At 38.8% G+C, this 12,539-nt stretch overlaps 1 protein-coding gene across 1 annotated transcript in view; it reads right to left on the minus strand.

The window, feature by feature from the left end:
• Positions 1 to 352: 352 nt before the first annotated feature.
• calcrla (calcitonin receptor-like a) overlaps positions 353 to 12,539 on the minus strand; it is a 29,686-nt gene continuing 17,499 nt past the window's right edge. The window contains exons 2-13 of the mRNA XM_085766033.1: positions 10,243 to 10,351; positions 8,639 to 8,792; positions 8,210 to 8,320; positions 7,465 to 7,577; positions 6,936 to 7,027; positions 6,695 to 6,821; positions 6,402 to 6,555; positions 6,164 to 6,224; positions 5,374 to 5,440; positions 4,497 to 4,715; positions 3,219 to 3,260; positions 353 to 1,636 (exon numbers count right to left, since the gene is read on the minus strand). Coding sequence (XP_085622159.1) covers positions 1,415 to 1,636; positions 3,219 to 3,260; positions 4,497 to 4,715; positions 5,374 to 5,440; positions 6,164 to 6,224; positions 6,402 to 6,555; positions 6,695 to 6,821; positions 6,936 to 7,027; positions 7,465 to 7,577; positions 8,210 to 8,320; positions 8,639 to 8,792; positions 10,243 to 10,317 — 1,437 coding nt within the window. The 5' untranslated portion in view covers positions 10,318 to 10,351 and the 3' untranslated portion in view covers positions 353 to 1,414. The remainder of the gene's footprint in view (positions 1,637 to 3,218; positions 3,261 to 4,496; positions 4,716 to 5,373; positions 5,441 to 6,163; positions 6,225 to 6,401; positions 6,556 to 6,694; positions 6,822 to 6,935; positions 7,028 to 7,464; positions 7,578 to 8,209; positions 8,321 to 8,638; positions 8,793 to 10,242; positions 10,352 to 12,539) is intronic.

A 12,539-nucleotide genomic window follows, 5' to 3' on the forward strand; every position in this document is an offset into this window, starting at 1 on the left:
AATCAGCTTCAAGCCAACCCTATCTCCTTAACACTCTTAAATGCGAAATTTGACTGAAACAACAAATATACATGACAATCTAGCATGAACATATTTATACCTTCGATTTTGCCAGTCATTGCTTGCTTTGACTGTTTCAATACGAATGAGCTAATTTAAAAAAAAAAAAAAAAAAAAAATCAAAAGGAAATAGTATGGCAAATCTTCTCACAAGAGCCAGAATCAACACTCAAGAAGCCCCCTGCACTTATTTTTTTTTCAACACAGTGCTGCTTTTGGTCTGAACACCCAGTCATGTGTACATCTCAGCTATATCTAAGTAATTTGAGAGGAATAAGGCTAAAGACAGTAGTGAATGGGAATGTGATGTGTTTATGTTCAAACGAGCCAGGTCATTAAACTTAACTGTTACATTCAAGTATAATGAGCAGATATGGAGCACATGCGATTTCATGATGGCTTCTTGGTGATATTGTTGTTTTGACAAGTCACAGTACAAAACCTACCATGTAGTTTAAAGGATACACATGTCAGTAAGGATCACTTACAGTAAACACAAGCTCAAACATTAGCATTAGCAACAACAAATCTCTAAAATGAAGCGTGCAAGCTAACGGTATGACTCATACCACCATCTGCATTAACTGCACACACAGAAACAAACACAGAAACAAACAAGAAATGCTTTTTAAGTCTATGTGAAGCTGGCAACAAGTCATATTGGTATTAAATTGACAGATTTAGAGAAAATCTAACGCCAACTTTAATAAATACTGAGTGGTATTTATTCTATTTTCAATCAATAAACAAGAATATATTCAGATAAATTAAGTTTAGCATATTGAAATATATGATATAGCATTAATATATTATTATGCACCTGTTACATGTCCTGACTCTGTTCTGATTCTGTAATGACAATAAAAAAATAAATGAAGCAGGCAGGATCTCTTGGTTTGGCACGAACCATGTCGAAAGATTTTTTTTTCTTTTCTTTTTTATTTACAGTGTAACCAAAGGCTTTTTGTGCACAACATGACTCCAGAATGAAAGTCAAGCAGTTAATAATCATCATTTTAAAAACATTTTTTGTCCGGCAGAAAGATTGCGACAATACTGTGATTATCAGAATGCATCTTAGTCCAAGTGAAGCAGTTCAGTTGCAAATTGTAGACAAAAGACAGCGCAGCAACAGTTGTACGGAGCCCACCTTACAGTACTGGGTATGTAACCTAGAGGTGACAGTTTCCTTTAGGTGACAGCTTGGGGTCACCTTTCCCTGTTGTTTCCTCTGACATTGTGTGTTTAGGAAGAGGCAAGTTTACCTATAGTTGCCACAAAGCTCCAAACACGCTGCAGTTTTTAGGGCTGGGATGGGGCTGGGATGGATACGAGTTTGAGAGCAGTGCTGCTGTCAGGCAAAGGGGTTGTCTGATTTTAAGATAGAGACGTCCGCGTCGTGGTAACCCTTGCCATTCATATGTTCTGTGTGGCTGTCGATGCTGTAGCAGCCCTGTACCTCTGTGATGGAGGAAGCTGTGTAGGAGGCTGAGCGCAGGGCGTCTGAGTTGTTTCCTACACCACTGCCAAACTGGATATTATACTGGTTCCAGTGCCTCCTCAGAACTGCTTGGACCTGAAGCAGAAAAAACCACATTCAGATATTAGTAAGACTACATAGGAATCCCTAGTGCAACTGCAATTTGTGCATTGGAAATAGAGTTCTGGGAGATACAGAGTGAGATAATGTCTGGGACAGGATCAAACTTTATCTTAAAACTAAATAAAGGCAGCTGGAATTAAAAAGAGATTCCCATCAACACCTTCAAGATCTATTAATTGACATGCTGGATCACTTTGTTCAAGCTTTACACAAACAGGAATGTAAAAAAAAAACTCTGTGGTTTTAGAGGGATTTGGGTAGTGTAACTATTTCTTCACAGTTATTTCACCCGCCCAATACATCTGTGCAGTGTCTCGGCTGGTTGCCTGACAACTTTAGTTAGTGATAGCAGGAAAACATGAACTCAGCTGTGAACAACAGCCAAGTGAAATGTTGAGCTTTATCCAGAGCCAGGTTAGCCATCCCCCCCGTTTCCAGTGTTAACGCTAAGCTACGCTAAAAGCAGCATGTCTCCAGTTCTGTAAATAACACACAGACTGGAGAGTTTGCCTCGGATGCCCTCTCTATCCTTTAATGTAATATCAGTCTTACTGTAGTCCATGTGTTAAAACATGGAGCTCAAACCGAGCTGACTAACATCAAGCTAAGATCAGGCAGTTGTTTTAATAATAAGCTTATTGGTTTTATGTGCTGAGAGGAACATATTCATTTAACACAGACACCACAAATTAAGAGAATATAATAATCATAATAATTATATTAGAGCACTTTTCAAAACAAGGTTACAAAGTGCTTGACAATAAAAATGATCAGTGCAAATAAAATACATAACAATAAAATAACAATGAAATCCAGGAATAACGAATAAAAAACTAAAAGAGTCGCAACAGTAAGAAAAACAGAATCAGTTTAAAAGGCCAGATGATAAAAGTGAGTTTTAAAAAATGATATAAAAGAGGATACTGGTATAATAATATGGTATAATAATTGGATGAAGATAATAGAATGTTTATTTTTTTCAGATAAAAGCTAATGCTATGCTAATGTTGACTAAAACAGCATGACTTCAGCTGGACAGAAAATGTACATCTTCTCACAAAACTCTTGAAAAGAGGCATCAAACCTAGTGCCTGATAGAAGTGTACATTTAAAATATGTCTCAAATTGTTCTCAGTCAAGAATGATGATGATAATGACAATTTCATGATTGAGCTTGACACTTTTGGCCTCCTGTTATTTGAGGCAAGAGGTTCCAAACATCATTTATTTATTGCTAGCTAGTTACTCAGTCATCTTGTAAAATATTCACTTTAGGCTAAATACAAGCTATTTTGTATGCAAGTCAATTGTCTGCATAATTGATACCAATCAGCTGTTTAAACAGTGGCAGCTTGCAGACAGTAAATAATGTTTGTCTCCTGTAAAGTCCTGTGGGGAATGCGCCTGTCAAGACAGCAGCCTATTACTCCACCATCCTGCTCCAATGGTAATCATAGGAAGTTCCTTCACCTACAAAGGGAGAATGTGGATATGTGGGCGTATGTGTATATGCAGGTCTAAAAATAACAAAGAAAAGGGCATGACCCCATCTTACTTCTCCATTGAAAAAGCAGAAGATGGTGGCCACCAGCAGACCCTGGAATGAAGAAAAAAAATCATCACATAAAAAATATATATATAACATGTTCCTTAGTGGTCTTAAAGGGATAGTTCAACATTTTGGCAAATTGGCCCATTGCCATAATCGCTATAGTCATAGCAGTAGGTTCATTACCTTTAATTGTAGGTGTAAGCTATTTTCAGTACGGCGGAGCGCAGCAGCTGGCTGCTCAGAGCTACGCTATGGAGGCTAAGGGAATTTCTTGGTTTCCCTCATTAAACTCATCAAATACAACATCCCAAAACTCCACAGCGCTTTTGTAGACAAGTTGTGACCTGCACAACCACCACGCTATGAGATAATGACGGAACGATACGAAACGGAGCCGTTTTCGAGGTAAATACAGGGTAAATACGGAGACTGCTTGCTGAAAAACTGTCCCTGAACGCAACGCGCATCAGCGGTTTTGTATGAATTTACCTCGAAAACGGCTCCGTTTCGTATCGTTCCGTCATTATCTCATAGCGTGGTGGTTGTGCAGGTCACAACTTGTCTACAAAAGCGCTGTGGAGTTTTGGGATTTTGTATTTGATGAGTTTAATGAGGGAAACCAAGAAATTCCCTTAGCCTCCATAGCGTAGCTCTGAGCAGCCTGCTGCTGCGCTCCGCTGTACTAAAAATAGCTTACACCTACAATTAAAGGTAACGAACCTACTGCTATGACTATAGCGATTATGGCAATGGGCCAATTTGCCAAAATGTTGAACTATCCCTTTAAGCGTCAATACTCAGCTGTTGGTACATTATTATCTTAAGGTCTAAGATGATGAAGCTGGAAATATAAAAGGTCAAACTGAATACATTTTGAGAGCTGATTCAGCCTGTTGCTCAAGCACAGGATGATCTTGCTAGCCTCCAACTGATGTTTAGCCCCTTTCAGCTCAGATAATTCATGCCTTCCTTCCTGCTGGTCTTATGGACTACAACATAAACAGAGTCTAAAAAGCAGAGGCTGATGGGGATGTTTGGCTTCTGAAACCTCAGAAAATACATCCAGGCAACAGTTGATTTGGTAGATGTTGCTACATTGGTCGAGGGAGACACAAAATGTAATCAAGTTTCATAATAAATGATCTACATATTACAAAGACAACAGCACACAGGCACATTGGAATGGCAACAACAACAACAGAAGCTGGTATCCATTACTTAGTCATATCTAAAACACAGTGCATAGTTCAGGCATGCTTTTACCTGGAATCATCATCTTACCTGATAATGCATTAGTATGTGCATGATGTAGTCGTATATTTCTGAAGAGACCCGTCCTTGTGGCTTGTAGGGAAGCAGGACGTACTGAATTCCCAGGAGAGGAACCAGAATCAGGGTGGCTCTCACTGCTTTCATGTAGAGACTCGACTCTGCCTGATGGGTCACCTTCAGTTTGGTGATGAGCACTCGCACAATGTTCAGTAGAAAGAATAAATTGACCTGGGGGGATACATGGAGATAACATCAATACAAAAACAAATACATGCTAATTTAAAATCATGCATGAAGCTATGAAAAAAACAGGACAGTAAGGGATTAGGTTTTTTTTTTTTTTTGCAATTACAACTAACTGAATATTTCAGTCACATAGGAATTCCCCCCTGTTACTTTTAAAAATGTAACAAAAAAAATGAAATGGTACAAAATTCAGAATCTAAACAGGACTCTGATTAAGGTTAAGTCACTGATGAGCAAAACTACACCAAGGCCTTTCTGTGTAAGAAACCTTAGCAGACCATTGTAAATGCTGTTTGAGGTTGAATCATTTAGTCCTAAGAGAGCCTTGAGGGACCAGATTTCTTTGAAGCATGCTTGCCTGTGCTGATTAGGTGAATTCCTAGAATGAAACATGGGCCTGTGGGATCTGGGCAGATACTCAGAGGGGCAGATGCATTGATTTCACAAGATAAACACAATTATGCATGCTATGAAACTGTGTCCTGCTTTCAGGCCCCCCACAGTGTCCACTCAGAAGAAGACAAAAGCAGCTTATTGCACAATAAAAACGGTGCACTGAGTTAAACATGGAACAAATCAGCTGGTTAATCTTAGCAAATCAATATTGCTGTGATTTGCATAGCCTGTAATTGGTTCTTACCAAAAGAGCAGCGCAAATGGGACCATGGATGATGTAGAGTAGTGATGTATTGGAGCTGATCCAACAGCTACAGTGAAGCAGAGGACAAAAGAGAGTTTACACAACAGTGTCAATGAATCACATGACAGCTGACCCATGATGCAGATCAATGGGTGTCCTGAGAAATTAATCTGCATGAACAGCTTGAGAGTATTCATGAGAGAAGCTATCTGCCAGGTTGGATGTGTTGTGCAAGATGCACACAAACAAGCAGCATATTTTATTTTCTTTCTTTCAATTTTTACGCAATCTTTACCATATTTAGGCCTAGTTAGCTGAAACCTATTTATTCTCAGTTATGAGAAGGAAGTGGATGGTATAAATATGTCTTCTGTATAAACTGTGAGTAAACTGCACCCATTACATTGTTGGTTAAGCCAAGATAAGATCATCAGTTAGGGGAAATTGAACTTACTGTCATAGCAAACAAGATAAGGTAACAAACTAAAGAGTTTGTAAAGTGGCTTCAGCTGGGAACACACTGAATAAACTCTTATTGTCCAATTAGCAAACAAGCCAAGCTATGGAAACACTTTCTTTCTTGGATAAAATGGTGTGTGGTGAAGAACAAATTAACATGGAATTCACAAACAAGCTAAGAAGAAAACAGAGCATTTTGGAGGACAAGGGAGTATAACTTAAGAGTGAGCCTACTTAAATACATTTTTAACATTTATTTATTATCATCTTATATTAGATTGTGAGAGGCAGTATTACACTAATGGTCCAGCTAATGCAATCAAGTGCTTACTTGTCATTGTAGTAGTAACTTCGTGCAATGGCATGTATGCAGGCTGGAATGAGAGGAAACCCTACAAAAAAATAAATAAAAAAGACATATAAACAGTTAGAATACAAGGCACAAGATCTTGCAACCTGAAAATGTTACATAGCTTTGACTCTGATCAATCAGTTACATTCTATATGATGATAACAGCTTATTACAATCAAAGAACATGGTAGCTAGCTTGACATTATCTCCTACATACCCCAGCCTAGAAGATAGTACCACATTAGATGCTGCTTCTCAGCAAACACAGCCACCACGATGAGAGTGTGCAGGTATATTCCCTCACACAGCATCCAGAAATAATTGCAGCCAAACAGGTACAGATGAATGAACATGGAAACTTTACAGCTCATCTGAGGGAGAAACATATGATGAATGTAAATAGTGACTAATGAAACTTTGCAACAGCAACATGATTAAATTACAAATATAAAATGATTACAGTAATTAATAATAATAATAACAAAACTACAAAGAAATACATAAACTCACTGGATTTCTCTGCACCAGCTCCTGATTGTTTGCCACTGCTGTCAACCAGATGATGGTGATCACAGAGTTGAGAACAAATGACAGGAAAAGGTTTTTGTGAAGCGTGATCCTTTGGCAACTTAGACTCCTGCAAGGAGAGACATTAAACAATGACATTAAACCACCATTCTAGTGATTAATGCATGGGGAGATGATAATTATCTTGTTATAAATTATGTTCAGATGATGTTTGTTTGCTCACTTGAAATGGAAGAATATTGCAAGGGAGATGAAAAGAGAGATCAATGACAGCCCATGACCAATGAGGGCTAAGTAGAAAAGATTCATTGCCGTCTGAAAGGAAACAAGAGAAAAGAAATAAGATCATCTGGATCTCCAACTCATGTTATGAGACAGTATTCCCTTGATTTTTTACGATGATGTTTCAATACAGCTAATTGTTTTCATAAATTGACTCATATCCTCATTTCCTGTTACCATAAATCACTAAATGTTAAGATGACATCAACTCGTGGAAAAGCTTATTCTCAGTTAAGTCTCAAGTGGAAAACAATTATCTAAGAGATGCTGTTATCCTTCTTGTGTATTCATGGTCCCCAGAGGATGCTGTAATTCTAGCGACCCTGCAACCTCTGATCCAGCACCCATCCCAGTGGCAAGCTTTTCCCACTGATCTAAACTTCGGTCCCTTCTGAGTCTGCCTATATACTGAGGGTCAAAACTAGCCATGATTTAGTTCTTCCGTTTTTTAACTCTATAGAGTGACCCACCACTCTGCCTTCATTGGTGTGTTCGTTGCAGCGGGTGTAGTTGGTCCATGTGCGATTGCTCTCAGGATGCAAGAACCAATGACCACCGTCAGTGCAAATCTTCGTAACCATCTCTGCAAGTAAAAATTATACATATGAGACAGAACACCTCACTAATACAAAGGCAGTTTTGACATTGTATGTAGATTTGAAGTTGAAGCCATGAGCTCTAAGACTATTTCTGCCTTTCGGCGGAATCTTAAAGAACATTTTCTTATTTGTAGCAATAAACATAGGCCCAGACATGCACTTTGGGGTGCCCCTTTATCTCAAGTGGAATGAATCATACAAACAGGCTAAACAAGAGATATGAAGGGACACTCCACAATACCACACATTAAGAAACGTTTATTAGTCACAGGAGTGGACCAACTACTCAGCCTGTAATTTTAGAAGAGCTTTAAAGGGATACTTCACCCAAAATCGATAATTCACAAATTTTCTACTCACCGTCATGCCAAGGGTTCAGAAAACTTACTTAGGGATCCGTAGTTATCAAAACGCTTTTGGAGTCCCCCCCCACCCGAAACTCCAAAAGCGTTTTGATAACTACGGATCCCTTTAACACTGAAGATACCATAGAAATTATCTGAGTTTCGCAAGCTGCAAATCTATAACTTAGGATAGCGCTGCCTCTGCTGCCTGATTTTGCTAAACTAATGAACTGCCTGAACATGTTTGACATATTCTAAGCCACAGATCTCACCTGAGGGATCAAAATCCTGGAAGTAGTCCGGGCAGTGCTGCTCTGAGATAACTCCTGCATTAGTGTCGTCCCAACACAGCCACCCATCCCAAGTACGATTACACATGGGCTCTACAATCAAACAGAGGGTTAGGGGTCACCATTGTATTGATCAAATGATGTGTGGCATTTTCTAATTAATGACAAACAGTACAAACTTTAACAGTTCATCGTTTAAGTGCTATGGAGTTCAATCAATCGATCAGTTTTGAAGACCATTGTCACATTTGTCATTGCATACTAATCAAAAAGGTATTTTATACTACTGAACATTAAATATACAAAACACTATCAAAATAGGATTCTACCAGAGGTGTTTCTCAGTTATTCCCCTGTCATTCAATCCAGACACCATTGAAGTTCCGTAACATGAAGCCCCTCAGCACCTACCTTGTCTGCCATGGGTGTTATCCTTCATTATCTTTTGATAGCACTCAAACTGTGCAGTTACTATCTGGTTCCTGGTCACTCCTATGTCATGGTAGACATTGGTTGGATGCTGGTGTTGGGTTTCATTGACCTCCAAGCTTGCCTTCACAAAAAACTGCAAGGAAAGAGATAAAATATATAGCCTTTTCAAAATATGAGTTATTACTTTAAAGAGGTCCTTAGTATTTTGGCAGGGTAGTTAATTTATATTCTCTTTTCTTTACATCTAAGTAACCTAATGACATTATTAGTATTTTTAATGTGTGGTATTTCACGTTGCAATATTTAAAGCCCAAATTGTTACAGACTAAAAATAAAAGTCAAGATTAACTGTGCGAGAATGTAAGAAATGAAAAATAAGCAGCTGCAGCAGCAGAGGAAAAATCTGGTGATTTAAAGCACCACCCGCTGACCACGAGTAGTGTGTCAAATCAAACACACTTGCCAGTTTGCATGAACAGGTGCAATCTGGACCTGGCAAAATACTTAAAGCTAATATGCCGATGGTGAATATTTCCCTCAGTGGTACACAATGACACAGAAGCAGAGCAGTTATTATATTTTTCAATGAAATGAGTGGAACAGTTGGATCAAGAGCAGGTTGTGGAGGATTTTGCAGTGCACAAGCCTCACAGGGTGAAGTTAATACAGGTGAATGTAACAAGCTACTGATTGTGTTGCAACAACTTCTTTGTTGCCAACCAACGCAGAGTTTTGTCTGTGATCATCGGCTGCAACTGCTGTGGAGTTTATGAAGTGACAGCTGTTTGATTCATGAAGCTTAACATTGCTAAATAAAGTCTTTGGACACGCTGCGTGGTGTCATAATTGCAAAACATTCAAAGTTGTACGCACAGCCTGCAAAGTGCCTCACTGGAGCTTTTGTGCGGTTTTCATACGAGACTGGTGTAAATGCATAGTTTTATCATTTATTATTGTTAATAGTAATTTCTTTTTACTTGAGAAAATAAATGTGACTTTTAGATGAGTACAATCTCCCAGTACAGTGTCTACCTCTGGTGAGAACAGACAGAAAAGAATCTCTGCAGTATCTTAAGTGCAAGCTTGTGTCTGACTTCAATTTTTATTCTGACTCAGTGGGGAAGTGTTAAAGTAAGACAGTCCTCACATCCCATTTTGAGTGCCTGGAAAGGGAGTCTAACATACACGAGCTTCCATTAAATCCATTTGTGCTTCATGGAAAATATGACATCTATGCAGAGCCATTGCCAACCAGATGTGTCCAGCTTTTTCTTCTTTTTTTTTTAACAACACAGCAGATACCAACTTGAAGGAGCTTTTTTATCCCTTAGAAATCATCCAGCATAGACTGAAAACCAGTCAGAGAGATGGTCATAACTAGTGGCAGCAAACTGCAATAACTGTGTTCCATGTACTGGTAGATTATTGTGAGATGTGACACTGCAGCTCACTTCCAAAAAAAACAAAAAAAAGACAAAACAAAAGAAAAGAAACAAAGAAACTCCTGTGCACCATCTACCATGTTTGATTTCTCCACACATTCAGATATTCTATTTTACCATTGTGTCAAAAAGTTGTCCTACCTTTGTAATGTTACACAGCAGGACAAGGACCACCAGCCAACTCTGCCCCATGCTGTCCATCCTCCCTTTGGCCATGTCAGAGCTTGGTGATGATTTCCCAGCTGCAGATCTGGAATGGAGAACATATATAAATTGAAATAATTTGGAAAAAGAACTACACAGGTCTTTATGTCGCTCTTATCTGTTGATTTTTGTTTTACGAGTGACTTAAATGTTCTGAAAAAATGCTGCTGTGAAGCAAAGCACACATGTAAAGACTCATTTACAACAACTTACACAGATCATTGACAGGTCTGTTCTTCACTGGACTAACACATTTTAAAATGTAGTTAAAACAGTATATTCAATTTAAGTAGCCTTCTGTCAAAGGATATACCAAATAACTGAATGAGTACATGTGATGGACAACACACTACATAGACATAATGTGAGAGTCATGTCTCAATCGCCCTCTTGGGGACTAACAAAGTTGTCTAAGTATCTGAGTATGTTGCAAACAACAGCTTATACTCAACCTAGAGGTCTTGACATTAATTTAACATTTTCTGGCTGTTTATTTATTTTGTTTTATAATGATTCTAAATGTCAAATATAACCAAAATTGTCTTTATGGGAACATCAACAAAAAGTAAACAATTATCAGATGCCATTATTCTGTCATCAGCTACAAAAAAAGTCAGCTCAGAGGTGAATGTGCCCCCAAAGAGCAGTGTTTTGGCTGGATGCTGCAAAGACAACACAGCTAACAAAAATATCTTCCAAGAAGGTTCTGGTTCCCTGATAGAGGTCATGTAAGCACAGCTGAAACTCATGGCCTCACTGCTGCTGCTGTGCAATTTGGGAACCGCATCTCCTTTGCACTCTTCCACAGTTTGTCAAATGTGACAGTAGTTTTATATTAGTAAGCATGTGTGTGTGCGTTAACACATTTTCATTTTTAAAAGGGTGACGATGGTGTCTCATCACAGCACAGCAGAATCCCAGAAAGTTGTTTGCGGCAGAGCTGCGGGCCACTGGGGGTTCACATCACGGCTGCTGCATAGCAGATGAGACAGAATTCAAATGGAGACATCCCCCAGGTTGTACAAATCTGCTTTTCAAAACAGGGGCTGTGCTAATGCTCAGATAGCTTTACTTCAAGCCTCTCTGCCTGCTCTGATATTTCATTATCAAAGAGGCTCTCTGTGTTCCTAATAGTCCAAACATGCGATGCCCAGGTGATGGCTCTATTCCTGCTTTTTTTAACGTGTTATTTGTGCCATTAATTTAATATCACATGCGCCCAGAGTTCCATACTGTCACCTAAACCGCTGGGCTAGGTTCATGTGGCAGCATTGCTTTAGGCATGAAACTGTAACAAGGAGCTGAGGAATAAAAAGAATCAGGAGGGATGAGAGAGAACCTGAGTCCTGGATGACATACATGGAGGTACACGGCACGCAGGAGTGGGTTACATCTCCTTCAAAAGCGAAATCTAATAACATTGTTCATAGCCCAAAGGAACTGGGTCATCACTTGTATTTGTAACAGATGAAGTCTAATTAAATGTGCTGGAATGGAACAGCTAAACCAACACTGCAATGGGAGGTAGGGGAAAGAAATGACTATATGAGGCCAATACTTACAAGATACAGGGCCTTTAATTGTAGGTACACAATTTACTTTCTATCACTGATGATACATTCACAACTAAGTAGAGGTAGTGTTTTGGGGCTTATCAATTTGAATCAAATTGAACTAGTGTCTCATTCAATCAATCGACATTAAAACTGTTGTAAAACAAATCTGTTGTGTGGTCTGTTTTTATTCCAACCAGGGAGTTGGAAGACAAATCAGAGTAACTCAGGCATCATGATTGCTTCAGATTGCTTGATTGCTTCATGTCATACATGCCAATGCAAAAAAGAGAGGGACCTATGCTGTTCATTGATAGTCTAGGACACTTAAAAATTAATTTATCAATAACCGTGACAAAGTGGAATTTCTGTTTTGATGTAATTGGTCCACCATGCCATATGTATTCACCTCTAAAAAGTTTAAAGGTTCCATGTTGTATCAAGTTGTATTTTTTTTTTTTTTACATATTGGGTCAGTGTCCAAAATCAGTACTGTGAAATAATTAAAGCCTCAGTCCACAGTGAAATATACACAGCCTGCATTAAGTAACTGAGCCTTAAAATGAGCTGTCAGGACTTCTGCCACTTTGTGATGTCACAACTATACAGCCACTGCTCCCATTACCACAACCTGGTACACTCGAATCCATTCGAATGTTTTCAATGAGTGCTCACCTGAAA

This window comes from Trachurus japonicus, chromosome 21 (assembly GCF_045865225.1).
Source record: "Trachurus japonicus isolate A0001 chromosome 21, Traja_1.0".
Lineage (NCBI taxonomy): Eukaryota > Metazoa > Chordata > Actinopteri > Carangiformes > Carangidae > Trachurus > Trachurus japonicus.